Source organism: Brachyhypopomus gauderio, chromosome 9, assembly GCF_052324685.1.
Source record: "Brachyhypopomus gauderio isolate BG-103 chromosome 9, BGAUD_0.2, whole genome shotgun sequence".
Taxonomy (NCBI): domain Eukaryota; kingdom Metazoa; phylum Chordata; class Actinopteri; order Gymnotiformes; family Hypopomidae; genus Brachyhypopomus; species Brachyhypopomus gauderio.
The window spans coordinates 9,734,922-9,757,978 of NC_135219.1; the positions used below are offsets into that span (position 1 = coordinate 9,734,922).

The 23,057-nt window shown below is 43.1% G+C and overlaps 1 protein-coding gene and 1 long non-coding RNA gene across 4 annotated transcripts in view; one reads left to right on the forward strand and one right to left on the reverse strand.

The window, feature by feature from the left end:
• LOC143522939 (tumor necrosis factor alpha-induced protein 2-like) overlaps positions 1-23,057 on the reverse strand; it is a 23,392-nt gene continuing 335 nt past the window's right edge. Inside the window, exons 2-13 of one of the 3 annotated variants that reach the window (XM_077016953.1) lie at positions 22,132-22,308; positions 11,469-11,645; positions 10,334-10,982; positions 10,107-10,221; positions 9,868-9,990; positions 9,623-9,717; positions 9,352-9,444; positions 9,020-9,143; positions 3,946-4,071; positions 3,601-3,756; positions 2,261-2,382; positions 1-1,694 (exon numbers count right to left, since the gene is read on the reverse strand). In XM_077016953.1, the coding sequence (XP_076873068.1) occupies positions 1,535-1,694; positions 2,261-2,382; positions 3,601-3,756; positions 3,946-4,071; positions 9,020-9,143; positions 9,352-9,444; positions 9,623-9,717; positions 9,868-9,990; positions 10,107-10,221; positions 10,334-10,982; positions 11,469-11,645; positions 22,132-22,308 (2,117 nt within the window). In that variant the 3' untranslated portion in view covers positions 1-1,534. Of the gene's footprint in view, positions 1,695-2,260; positions 2,383-3,600; positions 3,757-3,945; positions 4,072-9,019; positions 9,144-9,351; positions 9,445-9,622; positions 9,718-9,867; positions 9,991-10,106; positions 10,222-10,333; positions 10,983-11,468; positions 11,646-12,649; positions 12,787-22,131; positions 22,309-23,057 lie in introns of those variants that run through there. The other 2 variants (XM_077016954.1, XM_077016955.1) reach the window with 2 other exon arrangements.
• LOC143522942 (uncharacterized) overlaps positions 16,383-23,057 on the forward strand; it is a 12,064-nt gene continuing 5,389 nt past the window's right edge. The window contains exons 1-2 of the long non-coding RNA XR_013133175.1: positions 16,383-16,495; positions 16,717-16,828. This is a non-coding gene — a long non-coding RNA (uncharacterized LOC143522942). The remainder of the gene's footprint in view (positions 16,496-16,716; positions 16,829-23,057) is intronic.

A 23,057-nucleotide genomic window follows, 5' to 3' on the forward strand; every position in this document is an offset into this window, starting at 1 on the left:
CAAGAAGCAAGCACAGTTTATTGAGATGTTATATATGTAGGTAAAATATGCTGAAGCAGGCATAGAGGGAGTCATTACCTCTCTGTTTACAAGGGGTTATTACAGAAGTATGTGTGTGTGTGTGTGTGTGTGTGTATGTATATTTATATATGTGTATGTGTGTACATATTGCTTTCTCAGTAGATGTTGGGTTTTGGCATGCCTCACAGTCTTGGCAGTCAGAGGACTCTGGGCTCAGTCCTCATGGTCTCCAAGGATTCTCGCTTCACCCAGGCATCTTCTTGAAACAAGTAGTTTCTATATGAAAGCTGTACTATAAATCTCAGCTTTATGAAGAGCAAACAGTTCTTGTTGATGCAAAGTAAAATTCAGCAAAAATTATAACAAATGTTTATATCTGTTATGTCTGTCTTTGTAATATAAACTATCAGTTACAGGTGAGCCTTATTACTTAAAAATACAATGGCAAATATACATTTCTATACTGGTAACATAATACACAGACAAAAAACCCCCAAAACATTTCACTGTAATGTAACTATTAAGATGAAGGTTCTCAGCAGATGTCCTTTAATATAGCTCTATATATTAAAGACAAACATGCTGTTAGGAACTGCAAGTGACCTCCCGGAATATTCTGCTCATTACTCCACCCTTTTCACACTTAAGCTTCCCACTCTCACTTCCGGGTTGCGAAGTATTGTTGCCATGCCACATACCAAGCGTCCTCCTGTGTACTGACCTCTTCTCTCCTTCCAAACCTCGTTCCCAGCCTAGTCCCCGTGTACTTTCAGCCTTCTGTCTACCTGGCGTGACCCTGGACCGTCCTGACCTCGTCTACAGCACCCATACACCTCACACGCTCAACTGAGTTATTCACTCATTCGAGTGCTCTGTATTCACGTCTTTAATAAAAGCGACCATATTCCGCATTTGGATCATTGTCTGCCTGGTTGGTTCATTACACATGCCTAATTTTCAACCTGAATATTGAATAAAATGCAGTATGTTCATATATAGAACTGCATGTGCTGTAAAGACATGCATGACCTTGCAAATGTAACCTAGCCTTTTCCTTACACGATTGCTTCTCATTTGTGAGAATTTCTTCATAATTTCATGCCTAGGTAAGTAGCATCACCAGCGCTGAGCCAATAAAATATGGCACATCAGTCCAAGCACATAGTTAGTGTATGACAGAGCAAATGACTCAAAAGGTTTAGGAACTGGTGTCAAATTATGACTGCTGCTATTATTAAAGTTTAATACCAACTGGTTAATACCAATTGTTTCAAAATAAAGTATCAAACAAATTAATATTATTTACTAAAACATGCACTGATATAATTTAATGTTATATGCTTTACATTTAACACAGGCTACCATGTAGAAATACTGATGCTGTTTTATAACAGCTTTAGCAGCGTATATTCTTTCATACAGTTTTACCAGAGTACAGTTACAGACGAGTGCTTCACATGACCCACATCAGCGTTGGACAGATTGCAGTCTATTCAGAAAAGATACTGAAAGGTTAAAGGAATACTCGCTTGACCTGCACTTTGCTGAAGAACTGGGGCACAGCCTCAGGCTTCGAGATTTCCTTATTGTCAGTAAGGCTGCCTCTGATGCAGCGCACGTCTGAGCTGGAGAGGTTGGTCTTTAATTGCAGGAGGGCAAGGATGTGGCGTTCACTGAGAAGAGGAACCATGTAAATATGTGTTAATGCAGGTCTTTCACAGCAGTGTTTTTTAAAATAAGTAATAACATACTGAATCAATGCTTGCATTGGAAGAAAAAGTGCTGTCATCTTAATTGTATTATATGTTGTAACAGTGCATTTCAAAATCTATTTAGTGGATACTGCAAGAAAATGAATGTGAAGAAATATATTCTTTATTGCAGCAGCTGGCAAGATGCCTGATGTGGCTTGTGGCAAAGAACAATCCAAACTTTCAGGCTGCTGTCTCTGCAAGCATTTCTTTATTGATGATGTCACGGAACGGCAGGCCCCCTACTGGTGGCCTCCATCCACAGCGGCAGCTGTCCTGTTGTTGTTGTGTTGTGCTCATCCCTCAGGTGGGCGGAGCCTGCGATCCGTCTCACCTGAGGGTCGTTTGTTTGTCTATATATGTCTTGTCTTTGTACCAGTTGACCGCTGGTCATTATATCCTTCATTTGAATCAACGTCACGGGTTTTTGGTTTGTGCACTTTTCTATTAAACCTTCCATTTTCCCTGAGACTTTATCCATCATTTACCTGAGGTCTGGATAGGCTCTGACCAGCGTAGCAATCTCTAGCTCTAGCGTCCCTGTTTCCTGTAGCCTCAGAACCTCAGCCAGTTGTAGTAAAACACTTGAGAGCCATTTCTCTCTGGACCCCTGTGGGAATAGAGCAATAATGTGCATAATATGCACAGGTATATTATTGTAAATGTAATTGTTCTATATTATTATTATTCTACATTATTATATAGTAACAACATGCTTTATGTATGGAGCGAGAAAAAATCTGTGAAAAGGCTACAGTATGGAAATATATGAGGTGGTTAAGAGACATGCGAAACCCTCAGAATGTCTGTGTCTCTGAGCCAAATGTTTCCATGATCTCAGCATAGAAAGATTCTAAAATTCTGGGCAAGCTTAGTTTTGTTGAAGCACTCCTGACATTTATTTTCCACACAGTAGTCAGCAGTACATTATCTAGATATTATCTAGACTCTCATCTACTATTTAAGTATATAACTGAAGGCAGGTTAACTGGTATTGTATATCTTATTACTGGTAAAATGCCTGGGCTCACAGAGGTTAGTTAGCTTTGTGTACTCATATGACTGCGACTACCAGCTGCTGAAGGAGAGGGTGATGTGACAGAAATAGTCACTGAAGAAAGTGAAAGTGCCTGCTATAATTCCCTGATTTCCCCAATGGCTAGTGACATGGCCCAAAATAGACTAGGGGTGTGCCATTCAGAACTGGTATTTCTAAACCCACATCCCTAAACTAAAGTGGCATTTTAAAGTAACTCAATATTATATTACACGTACAAGTACAACAAAAATGACCAAAAACCATTTTTCTGGACAAGGCACAGCTTTTAAAGTCCTACTTTTCTTTACTACTAACTGAATACAACTGAAAGAACAATTTTATCTGTAACATGACCAATGATTTACTGGTGGCTACTAAATGTGAATTATAAATAGACCTTTTTTGCACATCTAACAAAATGGTAAATGTATCGTTTAGATAGATATACAATTAAATAATATCATAGCTTTATCCTAGCATGTCCAGAATGTGCATGTAACACCATTAAAGAGGTGATTGCTCAAGCACAGAGTGTACTGTATGAGCTCACATGACAGTAGTTCACTGGAGTGTTTAAAGCATCAGCAGGCCAAACTACACCTACTGATATTATTTATAAAAAATTATATTTGATCCCTTTCTGCATCAGATTATTTTATGTGCTGATGGTCAGGAAATTACCACCTTATTTTGCACCTTTTTTTCTGCTTCATCTTTACATGTCTTTACAATGTGTATATACACATGTAAGATACTGTGTGTTGATCCCATTTGTGTTTGTGTACTAACATTGTCAGTAAACAGAGTGTTGATTCTCTCGCTGTCCTCACACAGGGCCTGTGCAGCTGCTTCTTGCTCATCTCTGGTCTTCAGTTTCAGCTTCCTCTTCATCATCCTCCTCACATATTCAGTCATCAGCTCGAAATGGAGCTGACACACCAAATCCTTTAAACACACACACACACACACACACACACATACACACACACACACACACACACACACACACACACACACACACACACACACACACACACAGTAATATTGTAATAATGTGAATGTAATATTTAGTAAATATAACTTCATAAATTGTTACCTAAAAAAAAAACCCAGGGATTTTTAATTTTTGCTTACCTCCCTGCACGAAGGCTTCAAGTTTGAGAAATGCTGGAACTTGTCCTCCAGATTCATAATCAGATCTCCAGTTACCTCATGACTCCCAGAAAGCCAAACCTGAGTCCAGAGCTTCTTATACTGCTTCTGTGAACATCCAATGTAACTGCTATTATGTGGAGTAGATAGGTTTCCTTTTTATACGATCTTCATAATTTAGAATGTATTTAAGTTGCAATACGTTACACACAAGTGAAATTACTGTTTTTTTAAGTTATGGACAAGCCTCATTCAAGCGCTGTTCTAGTGAGTTCTAGTGAGTCTCTAACAGCTACCTGCAAGATAGCAGCAAGCAAGGTCTCAATGTGGTCCATGGACCATCGGCCATCACATGTTCAGGATGCACGGAGGTGACATTAAAGAACTGACAGATGTGTCAAAAATGTGCACTGTACATGCATGTAAGGAGGTAAGAAGACGCAGACAGAGCAATGTTTTTGAGATAATAGCAGCAGGACACAAGAAGCTAGCAGGCAGAGCAAACGTGGAATGTGAAGTGGCTGGCACAGTATACAGAAACATAGTAGTGATGAACAAACCGCAGAACAGGGCCACAGTGATGAATGTAGCAGAGTGACAGATACACCATGTTTCTGTCTACTGAAATAAACACTGTCTTTAAAACTTCACTCTCAGCTCCGTGTCCTGCCTCACCTCACGTCACAATAGGCTTATGTACAGATTTCATTTATTACATAGGTTTTCTTTTTACAAATCAGTTACATTAAAGCAGGGATTAAAATGACAGAAGGGATAGTTCAAACTTCTACGACCAACTGAAAGAAGGTAAATGCACCAGTCAAGACGAAGTCAGAGAATCAGCTCTAATTAAGAAGGGTAGAGAAATGCAAGTTGAAAAATTAAAGTCCTTAAACAAAGGGTTAATTATGTGTATGGCAAATGGGAGAACTAAAAATGGGAGAGCTAAATCTTCTAATCAGCCTTTGTCTGAGGATTTGCTGAATGATATAATTGATGAAATGAAATGTTTGTCAATTTGCCAGCTTCAGGCCTGGGAATCGAACCCACGACCCTCCAGTCACAAGACCAGCTCCCTACCACAGGATCATGACTGCCCGTTGATGTCACAAGTCTTTCTGCATGTCCAGTGTGTTTATGACAAACTGCATAAAGTCTCTACTCCAGACGTGCACATGTACTACAGAGTGGGTTTGTGTGTAGCGATGTCTGAGATCGAATCAACTCAAGTCAACTCAAGTCAACTCAAGTCAACTCAAGTCAACTCAAGTTAACTGGATGGAAGGATTCCAGAGAGTGAAGAGCAAGACTGGTCCTCGAGGACGCAAGCAGGGCATCTGTGAAATGAAAAGGAGCTGCTGCAAGCCGAGCTATTCTGAAAGTGTTACAAGAATAAGAAGGTGGACTGGTGGAAACGAAGCATCTACAAGCAGAAGCCAAAGAAGGAGAGCTGCGTAAGAGGCAGAAGAGCTGAGACAATGAACAGCACCCTACAGAAGGTTCTGGAACAGAGCACCCTACAGAAGGTTCTGGAACAGAGCACCCTACAGAAGGTTCTGGAAGAAGGACATGAAAAGCTACAGCATTTGGAGGAAGTGAAAGATCTCAATGCAGCAAGTGATATGAGAGATGATAGACAGATATGTAGATAGTAGATATGCAAGTGGACAAGCTAAAAAAAGCACTCAATAGCCTCTTCCCACTTAGAAATGAATCTGCCTATGTGTGGATTTGGGGGAGCGATACAAAATCACATTTATAACACAATAATAAAATGTACATTTATAATTGCTGAAAAGCCAAAATACCAAAGACCTCAAAGCTCCAGTGAGCTTTAATAACATGCATTTTCTGTAAGATTACTGAACTTACTTTGCACAAATACAAGTAGTTCATGGAGAACGTAGTTTCATCAAGTGACAATGACTGAGGAGGCATGGGAGGCGAGGGGCTGATGGGTTTTATTTTATATTCAAGATTTTATTTATCTTGAACAAAACATACTGCAAAAACACAAGCTGACGATGCAGCAAACAGTGTCTCTTAATAATGGCTCAGGAATGTGCAAGGCAGGGGCAGGGTTGAGCTGTCTCTATCTTGCTCGGCTGAATGTGCAGAAAAGTTTGGCCGGGGCAACATGACAGAACCCCTCCCCCGAGGATCCCACCAACCTCTTGGAGAGATGATCACAAATGAGGTGATTGAGACCGAGGGAGTGGCTCAGTGTGTGTGGTGTGCCTGTGTGGCTGGAGCCCAGCAACCATGACACAGACAGAATCATATTAATTCAAGCTTAAAGATTGTACTTTGGTTGTCTCAAACCTCAAGCGGCATGCAACAAGTCTGCAGGAAGAACAGACCAAAGAAGAACAAAGAATAACACAAGCTAAGAAAAAAACAGTCAAGAAAACGACAAAAATACACCTCAATCAAGGAAACACAAGGAAACACAATCAAACTCTCGAGTATGACCTCCAGAACCATACCAGTATGCTCTCAAAGAGTTAACAACCTACATGTCCACGGCTTTTCATTCCAGTCAGTATGAATATCTTCTTACCAAACAGTGTACACAACAGGGTATGATATTGGGTCCGGACAGGACTGCGTTCGGGTCCGGATCCGGACCGCGGCCCGCCAGTTGAGTACCCCTGATCTAGAGCATCTAGGTGCAGAGATTCCACCTCTATAGGAATGTAAAGTACGTCCAAGGGGGGTTGTGTCTAGCAAAAGAAAATCAGCCTTAGCTACAGCGCACATGTAACGCATTATGCGTTGCGGAGTGAGGAGGCAGACAATAAATGCTGAGAAGAGCGATATATATTAAAGGGAATTCCCAACTCACGGTCGTATAAGCAGGCATGCACCGACACAGGACTAAGGAAACACAGGGAATATAAATGCATAAAACTAACAAGATACAGGTGGAAACACTGACGATATGGGTGTGACAGACAGAGGGAAACCATGACAATAGATAACAAGGCGGAATCAACGGGCAAGGAAAAACACAGGCACATAGAACAGGGGACCAGAGTGACAGCTAGAAGAGGGAGGCAGAGCCCTACGTGACAGTAACCCCCCCTCTAAGCGTGCCACTCCAGAGCATGCAAGGGCTGACAAGACAAGAGACAGACCAAGGGAAACAAGGCACTAGGACAAGACAGGGAACCATGGGGTACGGCGAGGGACAGGGACAGTGGACATGGGACAGGACAGACCGAAGGGACAGGACTGGGAGAAACGGGACGTCAAACCTGGGGCATGGCAGAGGGAGGTGATGTGGAGACTGGCAAAGAGCTAGGCGGGGACACAACACTATAAACAGGACAAGGGGAGACCGGACAGGACCAGGGTGAGGCACAGGAGTAGGGCTGGACAGGACAGGACTGGGGTTAGACACGGCAGTGGGGCCAGGGAATGTAGCTGAGGCAAACACAGAGGTAAGCATACTCTGGATCATGGACACTGACACGGGAACAAAGTAGGTCATGAGCTGGGGAACAGACATGGGGACAGGAACAGAAATAACACCACTAGACACAGACACAGCAACAGGTACACAGACTCGGGCAGACACAAGAACAGGAACAGGGACCAACAGAAAACCAGGGATGGGACAAGAGACCAAAGGGAACATGGGCATAGAGACAGAACAACCGTTGGGAGAAGCAAAAAATACATTAAGTCCAGGCCCACAAGTGGGCAGTACAGTCTCCGAGTAAACAGGAGGGAACCGCAGACTGGCATCGGGGATCGGCAGGACCGGCTGGCGGGCAGCAGGGACTGGCTTTTTCTTTTTTGATTGACATGACTCCCCTGTACCCACAGCGCAAGGGGAAGTCCTGTCTCTGGTTCGCTCGCGCTGTAATATCCGAGAGTTAAACTGAATGGAAGCAGCCAACATCTCATTACAGCGATTAAACTCACCAGAGTCTCGCTCCCTCGCTGTGTCCTTGTAAGGTCGGTGATTATATAACGCATTATGCGTTGCGGAGCGAGGAGGCGGACACAAATGCTGAGGAGAGCGAGATTTATTAAAGGGGATCCCCAACTCATATGAGCAGGCATGGGTCGTATCAGGAAGGCAGTCCGAACAAGAAAGGTAGATAGGCATATTAACACACAAGGAGTACTTACAGAGCAACGGGATGAACACCAGAAGGAATACACGAATGAACAAAGAAACAGGGGCATATAGAACAGGGGACCGGAGTGACAGCTAGAAGAGGGGGCAGAACCCTACATGACAACTCAGACCTTGGATGGAGCATTGCTGGCTGTGGGAATACCTGTGCAGACTATGGCGATGCTACTTGACTATGGCGGTCAGCCATCACGTTGTACTCAAATAAGCAGCACAAAGGGTAGGGTCTTCGATCAATATCAAAACCGAAATACACTGTGAGCTGGACCATGACTCCCTCAGACATCCTAAAAGTCCTTGAAATTATATTCCTTGAATGAACCTTGAACCATGTACATTCCACATCAGACTTTTTTGTCATCAGCTACCTGCAACCTAACGGCAAGCTCCGCTTCTGAATATGCATCAGTTAAACAGACTTTGATACACTGGGATATAAAGAAACTTCTGAGGTTTAATTATAATACCTTTCATCGGTGCTTGCATGTTTTTGTTTAACTTCCACAGTGCTGTGCATTGTTTCATGTTATGCTAACATTGACACAGAGTAAAGACAAAATAAAGCAGCAACAAGAGAGACGTTAGTTGGTTTGTTTGTCTGTAAGTTCCCCTCAGAAAGGCCTCTGTTCTTCCTGCTTCAGCAGTTCGTAATCATGGAATAATCTACTACTGCTGACCACTGGGTGAACAGCCACAACGCTGATTGCCTTAATGTAAACTGCTGCTAAATATATTTTTCTTGGTGAATGAAACTGTGACTAACCAAACAGCTTTGGGCAAAGCAACAGAAGAGGTTTGTGAAAACAAGACTATGCTAAAAGTCTAAAGTAACTGAAGTGGCTTCCTACAACACTAGTTTATATGATGTGAAACTTTTAACGTATATGTGCCGGTGATTAAATCAGTTACCTTAAGTCCACTGTGTATTGGACTGAGAAGGTATTTGTGGCAGGAGTCTCTGAGGTCTGCTGCCGTGGACAGCAAAGCTGCTCTCATGTCTGCTGAAAGACTCTGTCTCTCCTCTATATACTCCCTGTGGACATAAAGTACTGTTTTATTTTCAACAGTTCATTTTCTCACACCACACACAGCAACATTGTTTAATCTAATGTAAGTTATTTTTAATTTATTGTAGGTAATGCAACAATTCATTTGTAACTATATGAAATTCTCTATATGCTGATTTAGGATTTCTAGAGGAACTAAATTATAGGATTTATATTATAATATCTGTTTCCTACCTTAACTGTTTGATGCTGACCAGATTTGCCTTGACATTATCTGCGACATGCTTGTGTTTCCCTTTGATGAGTTCATCTATGCATTTCTTGTAGCTGCAAAGATAAAATATGTGAATACAGACATTTATTTTGCATATAGAACAAATATTTTGAAAGTTGAGTTCCAGTAGAGTGAAGATGAAACAGATCTGTGTACAGAAGTGAAATAGCCCAGTCCAGTGATGGTCTTAACACATATGAAACAAAGCATTAGTACAGTACTGCACTTTACCTCACTAGGAAGTTATCCAGCTGATACAGAATCCTCTGACATTTATCTTCATTACCCAAAGTAGTCCGGGATATTTTCATGGTTTCATTAACAAACTGTAAGGTGAGAGGGTGAAGGGTAAATGTGATGCACGAGGGCTGAAGGGTGTGAACTAGCTATACAAAAAACAAACCAATTATATTGCGTCAAAACACGCTGTGTCCCTTGTAGATCATATGTAATGAGTCAACACTTTTTATTCATACATGTATAACGTCCAAGCCGAGATTGGAAATGAAGTATTCGTCAAAGAGCTCAGGTGCTTGTTCATCCTGCCAACATTCTTCCTCTTTTTTTAGAGCTTTGGATAGCCATTTACTCAGCTCAACCTATAAACAAGATTATAAAATCACTATATAGACCACGCCATTAAATACGTATACACTATCATGATAAAATGTGTATCTTAAGGTATATATTCTGTGCTGTAGGCATGCCACAGTACCTCTGTGCAAGACAGGTATTGTTCCTCCAATGACCTAAGAGTTTCTTCTGGTAACAAAGCTCCCAGTGATTCACTGTTTATGTGTGATTCCAGCTCTTTCTGTTGCATCACATTGCTGAAAGGCAATGTTCAAACACACAAAATTGTGTTGACCTCTGGTAGAGTACATCTCATTGAACATAATGAAGGGTTACATTAATGATAAAACACAATCAGTTTTCACCTACTCTAAATAATATGTATTAATCCAACTTAAGATGTAGGCGCATTCTTCCAAGTCGATGTTGGAACGAGTCAATTCCATGAGTTTGGTGGAGAAAGCTTGATGGTAGAGCTCAGCATACATGTTGCACACGTTAAACTCTGGGCTGTAGCATCCCTGTATGTCTTTAACCACTATCAGCAGGTCTCTTTGAATTTGCTTGCCCATCCGGCAGACCTTTGTGTTGAGGGAAGTGGACAGGTCATTAGCCCCGCTCTCGTCTTCTCCTGCCTGTCGCAGCCGTAGTTCCACCACCTTCTTGAGCAGTGTGTCATGAATCTGTCGACACCTCAAGGGCCTCCAACGTGGACGTTGCTCTTCATCCAACTCCATCCAGTGTCTGTCTCGCTGCTCCTCTTGAAGAATGGCAGTCATAGCACTCCTCAATGTCTCCTGGTTCTCCTTGTTGAAGGAGTCCTCGATGGCTAACCACAGTTGCAGCATAAGGCTCTCATAGTTTGTGTGCAACTTGTCCTCATCATTCTCAGAGTATGCACATGGCTCGTCTGATTCTGAGATGAAGAGGTTTACCTCTTGTTCTAAAAGTTGCCTGTCAGCTTCTGCCAAATGATGTTGTTGTAGATTCTGGGTGAAATCCAGTACCACTGGGATCTCTAAAAATACACATCACTTTAATTATGTAGATATTGGGTCTGTCCAAAAACCTTGTCTTTTACATCATAGTGTGTACACCCATGACACGTAGGCTGTCCCAATTGTTAAGATACATTAAATATGCTGCCTACTGTGATACCTTAAACTGAACGAATTTTAAGTCAGCATCGAATGGTTCCTCAGACCCTAACGCATGATTAACCCCACAACGCAGACACTTTCATCACACCTTGTTGACGCCCTCGGCGTGTCAGCACGACATTTTATCTCTGCTCTTGACATATTATCACGCTTTTACTTATCGCTGCTTGTTGCCCCAAGACGTTTATTAGCTGGCTAATCACACCTTGAGGCATAAATGCTAACCGTTAAATGTCGGTTAGGATGCTGCTTACTTAAACACCTCAACAGGTTTTGGGACAGACCCACAATGTCTGGGCTTCGAGATGAATAGAGGAAGATTTTTAAATTTTAGTAGGCTGTACCTGATTGAGTGTCAGGGATGCCATCAGCAGGATCCTTCTGAGGCTTCAGAAAGAATTTCGTTTTTATTTTGCTCAGAATTTGTATCTTCATTTTGCGTTTCTTATCTGGATCACTGGACTTTTCAGTTTGTTCCACCACCGGCGCAGACGTGCCTGCTCCAGGCGACTCTTGCTCATCTACAACATCACAAAATCACACCACGTCCCACCGCGCAACCATGGTTATCTTTCTGTATTAGCTGCCTTATTTGCAGTTTTTAGTCTATGTTTCAGTCAAAAGAAAATAACGAAACCAGATGCGTACCGTAAAACGAACTCTGATCAAACATCTCGCCAAAGTGACGTTATTGGGAACGTCAATGTGATGACTCAAGGCAGCGCATCAAATTGATAAATGAAAATGCCTAAATATGTACTCGATATTTATACCTGTAGGCTACTGGAGACGGCATGAAATAACATTAGGGTGTCTAATGAGTGCTACACGACGGAATACTTACGCAATAATACACGAGAGGGAGTGCTATACATGGGAGTAATATTGTGCTATAACGTGTAATATTGGCACTCCTAGATCGCCTCTCAGCCAAATCACATTGAACTAACTGTGGTATAATAAAGTGGTGAGTTGCAATCCTTTTCATGGTACGCTATTCGAGAAGAAACGCTAATCTTTTATCGTATTTTACATTGCTTCGCAGCAAGGATACCGGTCCAGTTATGTCTAGTGCATGTGTCATGTGTGCATTATGTCTAGTAATCTAGTGCAAGTAAATCCTGAATGCTTTAAATTAAAATAATCTTGTGGAATATCCTTCATGACATATGGGAAACGTTCAAACCTCCGTTATTCCAGTAGGGGGCACTGACATGGGCTACTAACAAGACATAGCTACATTAGCAAGTAGCCTGTCTATTTTCAAAGAGAAATCGTATTTTGTTTTCATCAAACGTCCTCCCACATAATCCCACAATGTATATCTAGGGCGTACTTTTCACAGTGTTCGAAATTGTAAAATAAGCATTTGGCCAAACATCATAGGCTGTGAATTTAAGTACCCATTAAATTACATAAAGACAATTAAAAAATTCTCTTTTTGTTATAATTGCAAGAATAGAACAGAACAGTGTTAGTAAAAGTATATTTCCTAAATCTGTCTACGCTAAAAGAGATTGCTTACCTTTTCGCTTTACAAGATTGAAGCTTTTTACCATCATAGGAAACGTTTGGCTTTATCAGGTGTTTAATTGAAAGGTCTTTATCAGTACGTCTTCTGTGAGTGTGAATGCTCTTGTGTGAGAAACAGCGTCAGTGTGAGATCCAGCTGCACTCTAAGTCTTAACCCATCTGTGCAGTTAGAACACACACACACACACACTAGTGATTACTAGGAGGCTGTGGATCACATGTGCCCAGAGCGGTGGGCAGCCCTAGCCCGGCACCTGGAGAGCAGTTGGGGTTAGGTGCCTTGCTCAAGGGCACCTCAGTCATGGCTCTTGGTCTGGGAATCGAACCCACGACCCTCCAGTCACAAGACCAGTTCCCTACCACCAGGCCATGATTGCCCCATGAAACACTCCTGCATTTTATGCACATTACAATTTAAATACATTTGACTAAATCAACCCGTGGAGAGATGCGTGGCATTATGGGAGTCCTCATCATACCCCTCTCTGCTTCACCTGACTGCCCTACATCCCAGCTCAACGCATCAGAGCCCACATGGCAGTGCCGCACAGCCCCCTCTCAAGGGTTAATCCAGTGACCCAAAGTGCCCAAACATAATCCCTGAGCCACGTAGGCATGTGCCTCAGATCAATCCCAGTCCTGTTCTGCTGCCTGCATGTCCACCACAAGTGCCAGGGCGGCTGCTCAATGGACCTGTGCCCCCTTCACCAGGGCCAGAACAGAGTACGCTGGCCGAGGCCCCACATGAACCCTGGGATACGGGGCCATTTGGAATTTTGAATATTAAAAATTGTTTTTATTAATTTTTTCATGTTTTATTATGAAATGGACATGTTAAACTATTAAAAACTAATGTTGCTCAGGCATATAATCTGTAGCATTTATTTAAACATTTTTATGAAATCTCTGACCCAGGATGTCCACCCTCTTATGGACATATGCATAACTGTTTGAAAGACTTATGGTTTTAAATAATGTGCAAAACAGACATTAGCCTAGAGCTAACATGTCCCTTTTCAACTTTGAAGTGAGTGTTTAATTTATTTTCAAAAACAGATTATGAATTGTGGGTCTGAATTCTCACCAGCATGTGATTTCACTTTTTTTGTTTTAGATAAAGACAAATCCTATAAATATTTAGATTATTTTTAAAGATACATGCTGTGGCCTGCTTTAATGCAAAAAATTACAAATAAAATAAAATTTTTTAATAATAATCTTAATTTCATCAGACAGAAAACTCACATATACAGTAACAGGGTGGACATAACAGGGTGGACCAGTTATGAAAATTAATGAAAATAAACTATAATTGCTGTAGGATGGCGCCTAGCGCACGAGTCATTTATTGACCATACACCCCGCTCACCCCGAACAACTTTCGTTCGCCACCCCCCCCACCGTCAACAACTTTCGTTTGTGCTTGCCCACCCCAATTACACTTTGGCCCGTCCAAAAACTGCCGGCTGCATCCGCCACTGGGGTGGACAAATAAAAGGTAATAAATTATGAGATTGAAAGTTGTTTTAAAAATGTATCACATAAATTTTGCCAATGCTGGTAAAAAAAAAAGTCAAAATAGTCCAGTACTTGGCATTACATGAACAATGTATTGTGCCTTCTTCATGAAAACATTAGCAATTAAATACAGCCTATGATATGGGAAACATCAAATCTTGTTGTTTCCTAACAGGTCTTCAAGGATTCAAGGAGACTTTACTGTCATGAGGTGGAACGAAATTGAGAACCCAAGGTCCCAGGTTTTACCCCAAAATAGCAGCAATACAATAAAATACAATAAAAATAGAATAGAATAAAATAAAGTAGAATAAAAATAAATCTGTAATAAATAAATAAATCATATGTAGTGTGCAAGTGTAAAAAAGTGACAGTGGGTAAAGTGTCTTGTGTAAAGTGACTGTGTGCAGATTGTCAGAGAAACCAACTGAGTGCTGGTTCTCATTTAGTTTGTGAGTCTGACAGCTTCTAGAATGAAGCTGTTCCTCAGTGTGCCACAGGCATCAGTGCCACATGTTGATTTTGGAGCACAGTACGCTCTCCACCACACATCTATAGAAGGAGAGGAGAACTGAGCTCCCGAGTTCAACTCGTCTCAGCTGCCTGAGGAAGTAGAGCCACTGATGAGTTTTCCTGACCAGACTGGAAGTGTTGTTGCTACAGCTGAGGTTGTCGCCCAGGTGCACATCCAAATACTTGTAGCTGGAAACCACTTCCACAGCAGATCCTCTGACATGCAGAGGGGGATGGGTGTGTCTTTCCCTTCTGAAGTCCACAATCATCTCTTTCGTCTTCTTCATGTTGATGCAGAGGTTGTTATTTCTGCACCAACCCTGGTGTTCCACCTCCTGCCTGTTGCCGGACTCATAATTGTTTCTGATGCGTCCAACCACTGCCGTGTCATCTGCGAACTTCACAATATGACAGTCAGAATGAATGGCTGAGCAGTCATGCGTGAGCAACGTGAACAGGAGGGAGCTCAACACGCAGCCCTGACGGGAGCCTGTGCTGAAGGTGATGGTGGAGGAGGAGATGTTGTGGATCCTCACAGACTGTGGCCTGTTGGTCAGGAAGTCCAGGACCCAGTTGCAGAGTGAAGAGCTTAGTCCAAGTGTGAAGAGTTTGTTGACCAGGCTCTGGGGAATCATGGTGTTGAAAGTGGATGTGAAGTCCACAAAGAGCAAACAGACATAGGAATCCTTCTGCTCCAGGTGGGTGAGGGTGGTGTGGACCACAGAGAAGATGAATGAATGAATGTTCGACTTATATAGTGCCTTTCAGAATACCCAAGGCACTTTACAATTTTCACACAGTTACAAGTCACAGACAACCAATCACACACACACCGGCGAGAAGCGGCAGCAAATTGCGCACAGCGTACTCTCTACCGGGATCCACAGCCCCCGGGGGACTGAATGGGGTGCAGGAAGGGGAGAGCGGACAGACCCTAGTGACAGAGCACCATCCACCACTGGGCATACAAGCACACACACTACTTTTTATTGAACAGAGAGACACAGACACACACCGTGAGAATTTCTCAGTGAGAATTTGTCAGGGACTGCCAATTTACCTAACCTCCATGTTTTTTGGACTGTGGGAGGAAACCGGAGATCCCGGAGGAAACCCACGCAAACACAGGGAGAACATGGAAACCACTCAGATAGGGACTTGAACCCAAGACCCCAGTGCTGAGAGGCAAACGTGCTAACCACCAAGCCACCATGTTGCCCATGCAACCATGTTGCCAAGATGGCATCCTCTGTGGATCGGTTTGTTCTGTAGGCGTACTGGTGTGGGTCCCCAGTGATGTCAATGGTGGCGTTGATGTGCATCATAACCTTGACAAGGCTTGTGGAAATGCCTTGGGGGGTGGATGTGGCTTCACAATAATGTATATACTGAAGAGGCCGGGGTTTCCCAGAAAAGATCAGGCTTGACTCCATCGATAGACTTCATCCGTAATTTGCTTTATTTGTGCACTACACACGTGAACATAACCCATTGGACCGAATAAAATATTAGTAAAACTGCGCAGTAAAAAGCTTTAGCGGCATGTCTGGCCACACTCTATGTACCTATATTGGAGCGGGACTACATACGTTGCAGTCGAAACACACTCTACATACACAAACCATAACTGTACGCTATTGTTTTGCTATACATCATATTCAACATTATCACAACTATTCCTGTCCTCCTCCTATAGGTTCAGTAGGACCCGCCTCCCCCCCTTCTGCCGACGACCGTGGGCTCTACCGGCCAGCACCAGGGACGCCCTGGACGACAGCCCTCCTCCCCTGAGGACAAAGGACATCTAGTGATTTATTCTTACACATATGCATATACATACATACACACAGTCCAGGTGATGGGTCAGGTCTCTGACCCCATCACAGTGCTACAGGCCGGTAGTCATTCAGACCCGTCACTGCGGAGCTCTTGGGGACTGTCTTCAGACAGTTGGGGACCGAGGCTTGTATGAGGGAGGAGTTGAAAATATCTGCCAGGTCGATAATTCTCTTCTGCACTGCCCTACAGCACCCGTCCAGGGATGTTGTCCGGGTCAGCAGCTTTCCGGTGGTTGATCCTTTTAAGAGTCCTCCGTACTACTGTCGGGGTCACGCTGAAGGGCTCTTCTCCGGGTAATTTGGTGAGTCTGCTGCTGGGGCGTGTGTTGGGGTCTCTGGGGCTTTGTGCATCTCTTGTTTTGTAGTCCGTGATGCAATTTATGCCCCTCCACATGCTCCGTGGATCTGGGGACGAGAAATGTCCCTGGATCCTCTGAGCATATGCATAAGCTCTCTTCTTGCCCTCCTGAGTACGTGAGTCGCCAGACCTGAAGCCAGCATCCCTGGCTTTCAGCAGAGAGCGCACCTCTGAATTCAGCCAGGGTTTCTGGTTCGGGTAACAGGTCACAGTCTTGGTTGTGGTGACGTCCTCCACACACTTGATGATGTACCCGAGCACAGCAGATGAGTTTTGCTCCAGATCCAGCTCTCCTTCATTCTCAGCAGCCTCCCTGAAGACCTGCCAGCCTGTGCAGCTAAAGTAGTCCTGCAGCACTGCGTCTGCGTCGCTGGGCCATACAGTGATGGTCTTCTGTGTGGGTCTGGAGCGTCACAGCGGGGGGTGGTAAGCAGGAACGAGCATAATGGAAATGTAGTCGGAGAGACCTAGGTGGGGGCGGGGCACGGCTCTATATGCGTCTCTCTGGCTGGTGTAAACCCGGTTGAGTGTTGTTCCCTCTCGTATGGATATTTATGTGCTGGTGAAACCCTGGTAGAGTGTCGGTCAGGTTTATGTGGTTAAAGTCCCCAGCCACCACGTAAAACGTCTCCGGATGCTTGTGCTGAAGTGAGCTGATGTTGTCTTGTAGTTCTTTCAGCGCATTGTTAGTATTAGCATCCGGCGCTATATATACAGCAATGATAAACACTGCCATGAACTTGCAAGGCAGATCATGTGGCTGACACTTCACAGTGTAAACACACAGTTCATGCACCAACCTTTGTTTATGTAGAGACAAACACCGCCTCCACGTGATTTCCCCGACCGCTGGTCATGGTCCACCCGGAAGAGCTGCAGTCCGTCAAGCTGGAAGGCTGAGTCCGGCATGCTGTCATTCAGCCAGGTCTCCGTGAGACAGAGCACAGAACAGTTCCTCATCTCCTCCGAGATGCTCATCCTCAGCCGCAGCAGATCCATCTTGTTGTCCAGAGTGCGGACATTGGCCAGGAAAACAGATGGGATTGGGGGTCTGTTAGCATTAGCCTTTAGCCGTGCTAGCAACCCCGAGTTTGCCCCATTTCTGCTTCTGCGCGCACCGTTTCCTTTTGGCTTTTGTCCACTGACCTCTGCTCCACCACACCGGTGTCCGTAGGAGCCACAGTCTGCCTAGCAAAGCTCGTCGTCTGTGATCCATAGTATTGTCCCTTTCTGCCAAGCCATCTTTTATTTTGACGAGTTGTGTTCTGCTATATCTCGCACGCTTGGAGTGGGTGAAGTTGGGCTCAGAATCAAAATAAAAAACACAAAAAATGGGGTTTTCACTGGGAGAGTGAGAAGCTGCTGCACTACTGCGCGCTGCCATCTTAACAGTGATTTCATGTGATTTTTCATGTGACTTCCATGTGATTTCAAGTTGAAATAAGCATTTGTTCCGAGGCAGTGGCTCTTGCATTAGGCGGAATACCCAGGGGCGAAGATGGCACTGGGGACGGGGGGGACATGTCCCCTCCAGATTTATATTGACCCCATCCGAAATCTAGCATCTACAAGCATAAACGTATATATTGTACAGCTTGGTCTCCCTCACTTCAGAATTTCCATCTGCACCGATGGGAATACCTGCTCATCATTATTCCAGCTGATATTATTTCGTGGACTCAGCCAGAAGAATTTATTATATCCATTGTGGTGCATGCATTTACTGTGACACTGGCTTCAGCTATTGTCTTCTTCCTGCTTGTCCGCCTATCTCTCCACCATTTACACTATATTACCAAAAGTATTCGTTCACCTTCCTTGACTCACATATGAGCTTAAGTGACATCCCATTCCTAATCCATAAGGTTCAATATGACATTGGTCCTTTGCGGCTAGAACAGCTTCAACTCTTCTGGGAAGGCTCTCCACAAGATTTAGGAGTGTGTTTATGGGGATTTTGGACCATTCCTCCAGAAGCAAATTTGTGAGGTCACATACTGATGTTGGACAAGAAGGCCTCGCTCAGTCTCCGCTCTAATTCATCCCAAAGGTGTTCTATCGGGTTGAGGTTAAGACTTTGTGCAGGCCAGTCAGGTTAATCTACACCAGACTCTGTCATCCATGTCTTTATGGACCTTGCTTTGTGCACTAGTGCACAGTCATGTTGGAAGAGGAAGGGGCCAGCTCCAAACTGTTCCTATGAAGTTAGGAGCATGGAAATGTCCAAAATGTCTTGATAAGCTGAAGCATTCTGAGTTACATTCACTGGAACTAAGGGGTCAATCCCCTCCTGAAAACAACCCCACACTGCCTCCACTGCTCTAGAGTCCAGTGGTGGGTGCTTTACACCACTGTTTCCGAAGCTTTGCATTGCACTTGGTGATGTATCGCTTGGATACAGCTGCTCGATCATGGAAACCCATTACATGAAGCTCTCTGCACACCGATCTTGAGCTAATCTGAAGGCCACATGAAGTTTGAATATCTGTAGTGATCAACTCTGCAGAAAATTGGCGACCTCTTAACTCTATGTACTTCAGCATCCGCTGACCCCACCCCATCAGTTTACGTGGTCTACCATTTCGTGGCTGAGTTGCTGTCGTTCCCAAACACTTAAAATACAGCTGACAGTTGACTGGAATATTTAGGAGTGAGGAAATTTCACGACTGGATTTGTTGCACAGGTGGCATCCTATCACAGTTCCACACTGGAATTCACTGAGCTCCTGAGAGCGACCCATTCTTTCACAAATGTTTGTAAAAACAATCTGTATGCCTAGGTGCTATATGCTTAATTTTATACACGTGTGGCCATGGAAGTGATTGGAACACCTGATTTTGATCATTTGGATGGGTGAGTGAATACTTTTGACAATATAGTGTATCTCTCTCTTTTTGTGGGTATTTCATCCTCCTTTAAAGGATTGGAATCCCAACGTTCCCTGTAATGCTTCTCTCTGTCTCTCAGCAGCACTTAAGGTCATTCTTTTAAGAGATGCACACTTAATCTCAATATTTTTAGCAATATTGAATAAATTGAATAATACAGCTACATAAAACATGTGCATTTTCATAGATACACTATGACGTCCACCCTGTTACGTCATTGATGGTTACAGGGCTGACCATAACAGGGTGGACATTCTGACATAAAGTTAACCATTATCTAGTGTGTGAGCAAAACCAGTCTAACAAAAAAGTAAAATAAGACAAAGAATTGCATGTTTATTTATATGATTACTATGAAATTATTAAAACGTTCTGCTTGTCCTCATATATCTCGTGGGCATGTTGTGGTTGACCATGTCAGACTGATGGGAGAAAATGAGGAATAACAGACATTGACATGAGGCACTCACCTTCCACTGTTGTTTCCCTCTGAAAAAATGTATGTGAGCTGTAGGAAATTATGTCCTTATGCAAAACAGCTCTTCAGTTAAAGAGACAGTACTTGGGCGTAACAGGGTGGACAGTAACTTGAGGGACGTGATAAACCCTTAAAATTGGTCATAAAATAAACCTCATTGAGGAAAAAATATATAGTTTATGGAGGACTTAAGAAATATTTTTAAACAATATTAAAATAATGAAATATTCTAATGATTATATCTCATATTTCTATCACAGAAACAGAAAGCACAACTCCAGGGACATGGGAAAACCCCTAGCATCTCATAAATAAAAACAGTGATAAAGGTATAAAAATAAATTTTAGGGTAGACTGCATTATGTTTAACATTTGAAAAGTTTACAGAATTTATATTGCTTGCATTTTTACAAAACAAATATAGTAATCAGTACTGGGGACATAAAAAGCACCGAACTGTAGGAATGACCCCAGTAAATGACCTCACCCAAGCCGATGACTGGAGCTTAGGGCAACACTACCATGATTAAACGCAAGCACAAACGGGCACTTTTGCCAATACCATTGAGAAAAATGGCCAATACCATTGAGGTGTTAAAGAAGTAAGTTCCAGCCTTAGAATGACATTTAAATATACTAACAACTTTGTAATGTTGCGCCCTCAAAACCATATAGACTAGGGTACAACTCCATTTTTGTTCCGCGGCGGTTATTTATTCTCATTGTAAAACGGTCTTAATGTGGTGGCGATATTGGGAGACGAACGTTTGTTATAGATAGCTACTAGCATCAAAGCAAACAGATATATCATGTGTGTGTGTGTGTGTACTGTATATGAATCTATACATGGCACGTTATGTAGCCTATATGACAGCTTTTATTGTCATATGGACAATATTACTTCCAGCAATAATATGATTACAAAGCCACATAGCATAGCAAAATAACTAACAAACTTAACAAAATAAAGGGCAAAAACAACTGAAAAGCTACTGAAACCTACATTGTTCACTCAGTGAGTAACCTCTGCAGCTTTTCTTTTTTGCTGTCTCAGCTTTTCAGCACCGCCTTTAGACTGCTCCATCTTTACGGCAATGCGGACCTGTTTTTTTCACGTTTCAGTAGTGTCAACCGTGTCGCGGAGGGATCACATAAGTGACCCTCAGCAGCGTCAGTGTGCAACTGGCGTCTCTCTCTGTTACTCGTGGGATATGAACGGATATATAATTAATGTGACATAAGGCTTTTCCAGTTCGTGACTACTTATATTAATAAGTGACACAGCTGCTGTATGTTTTCGTAGTCCGAACCGGATTTTCTGGGACAAGTTGGTTTTTTTTCTGATCTCCGCTGCATACCGTCAGCCCGCATCAGCTGGACAGTCCGCGGCTCGGTCCAACTCGTTCATGTGTTTACAGGCTCAGTCCGCGGCCGCGCGCTGGGTTTGCCCTGACTAGAGCGGGGGAGGTAATAGACACCGTTAAACAGCAGCGTGACTACGGGTCGGTGCCGCAGTGCGCGGCAATGGCTCCTCCACGGGCCGAGTTAAACCACCGGCGGCCCACTAACCCATTGGCCCACCGGGGAAATCCCCGGTAGTAATGTATGCCAGTACGCCCCTGCCTCGGAGTGTCAGCACGACATTTTCAAAATGATTTTGTGTTTCCTCTTGACATTTTCATTGCGCTTTTAAGTATCGCTGCTTGTTGCGCCAAGACGTTTGTTAGCTGGCTATTCACATCTTGAGGCATAAATGCTAACCGTTAAATGTCGGTTAGGATGCTGCTTACTTAAACACCTCAACAGGTTTTGGGACAGACCCACAATGTTTGGGCTTCGAGATGAATAGAGGAAGATTTTTAAATTTTAGTAGGCTGTACCTGATTGAGTGTCAGGGATGCCATCAGCAGGATCCTTCTGATGCTTCAGAAAGAATTTAGTTTTTATTTTGTTCGGAATTTGTATCTTCATTTTGCGTTTCTTATCTGGATCACTGGACTTTTCAGTTTGTTCCACCACCGGCGCGGACGTGCCTGCTCCAGGCGACTCTTGCTCATCTACAACATCACAAAATCACACCACGTCCCACCGCGCAACCATGGTTATCTTTCTGTATTAGCTGCCTTATTTGCAGTTTTTAATCTATGTTTCAGTCAAAAGAAAATAACGAAACCAGATGCGTACCGTAAAACGAACTCTGATCAAACATCTCGCCAAAGTGACGTTATTGGGAACGTCAATGTGATGACTCAAGGCAGCGCATCAATGAATGAATAAGCCTAAATATGTACTCGATATTTATACCTGTAGGCTACGGCATGAAATAACATTAGTGTGTCTAATGAGTGCTACACGACGGAATACTAAAGTGGTGAGTTGCAATCCGTGATCATTATATTTTAGTGTGCATAGCGACACGAAAACGGGGTTTCGAAGTTTTTGCTTTTCATGGTACGCAATTCGAGAAGAAACGCTAATCGTTTATTGTATTTTACATTGCTTCTCAGCAAGGATACCGGTCCAGTTAAGTCTAGTGCATGTGTCATGTGTGCATTATGTCTAGTAATCTAGTGCAAGTAAATCCTGAATGCTTTAAATTAAAATAATCTTGTGGAATATCCTTCATGACATATGGGAAACGTTCAAACCTCCGTTATTCCAGTAGGGGGCACTGACATGGGCTACTAACAAAACATACATTAGCAAGTAAGCCTGTCTATTTTCAAAGAGATTTTTTTAAATCAAACGTCCTTCCATAGAATTCCACAATGTATATCTAGGGCGTACTTTTCACAGTGTTCGTAAC